Source organism: Siphateles boraxobius, unplaced genomic scaffold (genome assembly GCF_051911475.1).
Source record: "Siphateles boraxobius isolate OS27281-9 unplaced genomic scaffold, OSU_SipBor_1 22, whole genome shotgun sequence".
Lineage (NCBI taxonomy): Eukaryota > Metazoa > Chordata > Actinopteri > Cypriniformes > Leuciscidae > Siphateles > Siphateles boraxobius.
The window spans coordinates 917,221-923,608 of record NW_027508833.1 but is presented as its reverse complement, the minus strand read 5'-3'; the positions used below and the strand labels follow the sequence as shown (position 1 = coordinate 923,608).

At 41.8% G+C, this 6,388-nt stretch overlaps 1 protein-coding gene across 3 annotated transcripts; it reads left to right on the top strand.

Annotated features, from left to right (window-relative positions):
• Window positions 1–461: 461 nt before the first annotated feature.
• Window positions 462–4,913, top strand: tmem151bb (transmembrane protein 151Bb). Of its 3 annotated transcripts, XM_077238260.1 has the most exons (3): window positions 462–699; window positions 855–1,097; window positions 2,171–4,913. In XM_077238260.1, exons 2-3 carry the CDS (start codon window positions 966–968, stop codon window positions 3,572–3,574), a joined length of 1,536 nt encoding a protein of 511 aa, XP_077094375.1. In that variant the 5' UTR covers window positions 462–699; window positions 855–965; the 3' UTR covers window positions 3,575–4,913. The 3 variants fall into 3 exon arrangements, with proteins under 3 accessions (XP_077094375.1, XP_077094374.1, XP_077094376.1); XM_077238259.1 differs by having other exon boundaries at window positions 462–1,097; XM_077238261.1 differs by lacking the exons at window positions 462–699; window positions 855–1,097 and adding an exon at window positions 1,157–1,324.
• Window positions 4,914–6,388: the final 1,475 nt, after the last annotated feature.

The window sequence follows — 6,388 nt, the reverse complement described above, 5'->3', positions numbered from 1 at the left end:
TCACCATGATTTTATTGTAACAATAACTTACACCGTCTTCACTGTAAAAAATAATATGATCAATAAGTTATGACATAGTAATGACAAAAACTTTTTTACATTGCATTAACTCATCAGAATAAGTTAAGTAATTTTCAACTTTTTATATCAGTTATACAAGATTCAACACATTTTTAAGTCAGTTTAATGTAATTTAAGTTGAAATGACTTAAACATCCATGTTGATTGTTCTTAATTTTAGGCAGCAACTTTACAGTGTTTTGTTTTGAAAATTATTGAGGAATAAATTGAGAAGTTGAATGAATAGTCATTCAACTTCTCAAAATAATTTATTCATCAATAATTATAAAAATTCAAATATTGGTGAAAGTGCAATAAAGACTGTGGCAGAGTAAATTAACTTGCATTCTTTTTGTACTCTTAGCTGCGTGAATTTCACTAGAAGCGTGTGAATTTCAATGCGCTCAGTTGTCGACATCTGCTGTCAGGAGCTTCACGAGCACCACCACCACCACCACCATCATCATCATCCTCCCCACCCCTCAACCTCTCCCTGCGGGAACGACAAAATCAAGCTTTTAACATTCCCCATTTGGAATTGCAAATCCTCGCCAAAGGAACCAATTTGAGCGGCACAAACCATATTCTTTCTTAAATGGCGTCAGAAACGCGTCTCACGCGCGCGTTATTGTACAGGAGGTATGGCGGCTAATCAGACGCGCTGTGAATCTGTATCAGTCATGTTTTCAATGCATGTGCTTATCTGTATTGTCATACGACCATTTAAGCATATCTAGACATACTGCTGATCTTTGTCATTTGAAATATGCATAAATTGCCTAATCAAATTGCAGGTTGCAAACGGAAGGAAGCGATGAAATTCGATTTCAAAATGCATGACGGGATGAACAGGCGGGTTTGAAAGCGCAGGTTGGGTTGCATTGTTGTGCGTTTGTAACCAGTGGATGCTGAAGAGTCTGGGAGAGTTTGAGGTGGTCATTGTTCCAGCCATGTCTCCTCCAGCATCTGCTGCGACGGCCAGTGAGAGCAGCACCAACACTGTGTTCGAGGACGACACAGCCGCGACGAGAGAGGAGGTACTCTATAACTCACGCGGTTTTCATTTAGCAGTCATGACGATGCGTGTATAGCGCGTGATAACTGAGACAAAGACTAAAGATCCCGCTGTGTAAACATGAGCATGGATGTGCACAACATGGAAGCATGCAACAATAGACATCACTGCAGTGAGAACGCATGAGCAGAGATTGGCTTTATCAAATAGCAAACGGCCGAACAGGCTTTGTTATTGTAAGCAATAGAGGTAAAATCCACGGATGCATGATTCTACATAACAAATGACACCCAGTATGATACAGTCATGTCAGACATGAACAATATTTATTGATTACATATTCAACCATTGATAGTGATAACCAATATATTGGCCAGGCCAATATTTAGGTGTGCAAACTATACCAGCCTAAGATGATTTACTGGTTGTTAAGATGAAAAGTGTGCAAAAAACACAAAACAGCAAACATCATTGGGAGATCATTTATTGTTTCAGATCATCAAACCAGCTTAGGCTTTTTTCAATAAGGTTATATCAAGTTCAAAATCTCCAAACAGCTTTGTCTATTAATACATTTTTAACTTATTACAGGGAATTTTGTAATAAATATTGTAGCAAATATTATTGAAATTAATTGTTTGTTTAATTTAACCTAATTTAGATTAAATAGACACACACACACACACACACACACACACACACACACACACACACACACACACACACCAAACGTGTATAAGTGTATAAAAAGGAAAGAAAAAGAAAATGTTTAGGCATTTTCTTTTGGGGAATTTTTGAATTATTTTATTAAATATTACAGAAAATATTGTTTAAAATAGTTGTTTTACAAGGATAAATAAAGATCCAATGAGATACCACAGGGATATCACTAAGATAAAAAAAAATGTACAGAGGTATAGACTCACACACACTCTGCATGAATATTAGCCAATAAAGGAATACAATACTGTATATTCACATCTTGCTTTCAAACATCCATGAAATGGTATTTTCATAAATCACTGTACTCACCACTGACATTTCCATGTCCTTTTTAACTCCTCTCCGTTGTTTTCTTTTGTGTTTGACAAGCAGCAGAGGCCTGTGAAACAGTCACTGAGCAAGTCAATGTGCAGAGAGGTGTTCTGGAAATGCCTGCTGCTGTCTATGCTCATGTACGGCTGCATGGGAGCCATGGTATGGTGCCACGTCACCAAGGTCACCCGGTTGACCTTTGACAGTGCCTATAAAGGGAAGTCCATGATGTATCATGACAGTCCCTGCTCAGACGGCTACATCTACATCCCACTGGCCTTCCTCATCATGCTTTACGTCGTTTACCTGGTGGAGTGCTGGCACTGCCATGCCAAAAATGAGCTTCAGTACAAGGTGCACGTGGAGGGAATTTACGAAAGAGTCCAGAGGATGCAGCAGGCCAAACCTTGCATCTGGTGGAAGGCCATCAGCTACCACTACGTGCGGCGGACACGGCAAGTCACGCGGTACCGCAATGGAGACGCGTACACCACCACGCAGGTGTATCACGAGAGGGTCAACACCCATGTAGCCGAGGCAGAGTTCGACTATGCCCACTGTGGAGTCAAGGATGTCTCCAAGCAGCTTGCGGGTCTGGAAAAGTCAGCCATCTCCAAACTGAGGTTCACCAAGTGCTTTAGCTTCGCCAATGTTGAGTCCGAAAACTCCTATTTGACCCAACGGGCACGGTTCTTCACCGACAACGAGGGATTGGATGATTACATGGAGGCCCGGGAAGGGATGCACCTGAAAAACGTAGACTTCAAAGAGTACATGATTGCCTTCTCCAACCCAGACCACCATCCCTGGTACGTCTCCAACTGGGTGTTCTGGACAACAGCCTTTCTTACCGTATCCTGGCCGTTACGGGTTCTGGCAGAGTATCGCACGGCTTACGTCCATTACCGAGTTGAAAAGCTCTTTGGTGCAGACTACATACCTGTGACGCCCTGCGACGAGAGACCTTACTGTAGACGCATCCCGAGAGTCAACACCATTGACAGCACCGAACTGGAGTGGCACATTCGCTCCAACCAGCAGCTGGTGCCGAGCTACTCTGAGGCGGGTCTGATGGATCTGGCACAACACTCAGGAGGCGTCAGGCAGAACTGTGAACGCTGCCACCGCGCCATCAGCAACTCATCCGTGTTTTCCCGAAGCGCCCTCAGCATCTGCAACGGCAGTCCTCACATCCCCTTCAGCGGGAGCCGCTTCTCCTTGGGAAGACTGTACGGTTCTCGCCGAAGCTGCTTCTGGAGAAGTGGGAGCGGGAGTCTGGACGATACCGAGAGTCCCAGCGAGAACACGCGATGCCTGTCCGGACGGATCAACGCTGATGAGGAAGACCCACCGGCCTACCAGGATGCGCTGTACTTCCCGGTGCTTATCGTCCACTGTAATGAGAGCTGTCCCAATCACCGCTCCTTCCATAGGAACAGCTCATGTGTGGAGACGTCATTATGATCGACCTCTTTAACTACATAACCCCACTGAAAGAAGAAGAACATCTAACCGTGAGACTTGAGAGCCTTTTGAAAAATACTCAATACTCGATATGTCCTGTTACTCAGGAATCATTTATTGGAATATTTATCAGCCCACAACACTGTATGCTTACAAAGACAGACGGAACAATTCTAAAATAATTCCAGTAATACACATTTACAGCAATAATGAAAACAAAGCATTGGAGCTCCTGCTACAAGTAATCATTTTCATTAACTGGCTATCGAGGAGAGCAAAAACGGGCTGCATGTTCTTGACCGCTATAAAAACAATCGCCACAGAGCAAAAACCTGGTCCTTTTTCTACAAGTACGACCAACTTTTCACCTTTATGGACTTTCTTAAATGTTGCACTTGAAGTCAATTAATCTGTTAAAGAATGTTACTTTATTTCTCTCACATAGTGAATTCCATTGGACCATGAAATGTATGGTTTACATTCATATATGAACACTCCTTCTGTATATGAGAAATTATCATAGGTTATTTGTACTTTAACTGTGATTTAACTGCGTCAGGCAGAACAATATTCAGTAAGGTTATGAACTGTTATGGCGATGTTCGCAACACTGCATATCTCAAACCATGCGACACATTTCAGGCTATGCAACTATTAACCTCTGGTATGTTATGCCTTTAAAACGAATTTACAATTTACAATGGAATGTATGACTGTTGAAGCTTTTCTTTACATCGCTTGTATGTAGTGTACAAACTATCCAACAAGGACTGAATTATTAAGTGAAGGCAGACAAGAACAGGCTTGTATATTAGTGAATGTTTTACACTTTCAATAGCTGGCAACTGCTCTTTTACTTGGCCGGAAATAGCAGTGGATCAGAGCAAATGCAACAGATCAAATAAATATACAGTAAAAGAGAGGGAAAATACATTTCGTTATGCAGCTGTACATTTATTTATTGGTTTACAGCCATTTGATAATCAGTACTGTGTATGTAACTCTTTTACAAAGCTCCATTTATCACCACGGTTTTAAAGTATCGACCATCAAAAATGGCCTAGAATTTTCCAAAGACATTTTTTATCTCTTTCATGCAGTGGATCCGAATATTGCCTGTATATCTCTGATCTGTTACCTGTTGCGTCTAAAGGTTGTAAAAGCATTTATCAGTATTGCATCCTATCAATTTTATACTGCCTATTGATAATGTATTCCATATCATCAAAAACTCAAAACATCATCACTATGCTTTATTCATGTAGCAGCCATTAAACATGAAAATTGTTGTGTTAAATGGACATAAACTCTGAATAAACTGCTTGTGGATACACAGAAATGAGTAATCACTGTGTAAAATAAATTTGATTTGCGGGGGTGGGATATAAAGACAAAATACAAATCAAAAGCCACTTCATCTTCACTTAGTTAAGTTACTCCTGTTCAGTATTTGTTCAGGGGTCATAATGGTACATGCACTTTTACAAGTTGATTGTACTGAAATGTGTGTTGGCAGTGCCTGTACACAACCACCATATAATGATAAAAATCCATCCGGTGTTTTTGTTTTAATCTCCTTATATTTTTAACCCTGCCTCAAATTGAGCCATTCGATTTTGTGACGTCAATAAAACGGACGCCCCTCCCACGATTGATAATTGACAGCAGCGTTTCAACACAGACCCGCCCTGAGCGAGCTGTCATCGTAGTCCGCCATTGTTGATACACTGGAGCAGAATGGCATCTAAGTGATTGTGGTGTTCTGTTCTTGGCTGTAATAATAAACACAGCAGTCATTTTAATGTTCCTAAATTCGAACCGCTGAAGACGCAGTGGCTGAGTTTTATTTTTGAAGGGAATATTCCCAACGATCTACGTAAATGCTTTTATGTTTGCGTTAATCATTTCTCCTCAGACTGCTTTATAAACGAGGGTCAGTGAAAATCTGGTTTTGCTAAGAAGCTGGTCCTGAAAACAGAATCTGTACCAACTAATCGTGTTCCTGCTGCACCTCCAGAAGTAGTGAGTGTAACGTTTTATTAACCTTTAAATATTAATCTTTGCAAATCGCTTGCACACTTCACGATGAATGCGGCTAATGTTTACACTCAGGGTATATTACCGCATGTTTTCTATGTAACGTTACAACGTTCTCAATATAATTCATAATCCCTCGTTTATAATGAACAATGCATTTGTCGTGAGCTCTGGGGTATAGAGATGAGGACTCAAAAGCAGAGGTGACAAGTGAAGAAAGTTTATTACAAAACTTTGTGAACAATGTAACGTCCTTGTGACATAGTGAAATAAAGGTGAAGTCTCAATGATAAGTGGTTCCGGTGAGGACAGCCCGCACTCATACGGTTGTGTAGTGAGGAGGAGACCACCGACCGACAGGGAGAGTCCAGGAATATCCAGCCAGAGACGAGAACAGGATCCAGCAGGCGAACAGACCTGCACCGATCCCCACGTCTAGGCTTCCTGAATCACAAATACTGGTAAGAGGAATAGCGAACACACACAGACAAGAAACACACACGCGACATCAAACAATCCACTGACAAACACTGCTAGACACAGCTGGGTATATAAAGGGTAGAGGATACGAGAGACAGTTGGGGAAGATCAGCTCGTGATTGTGCTAATTGCCCCAAGGGGACGCATCCTGGCTCACCATGACGCCGATGGAATTAGTCAATGAGAGCGCGGTCCAGTATGTCCTGAGGCGGAATCCAGCATCACTCCTCCGGACCATAACCCTCCCAGTCTACCAGATACTGATGGCCTCTACTCCGTCTCACATCAAGAAGTCTA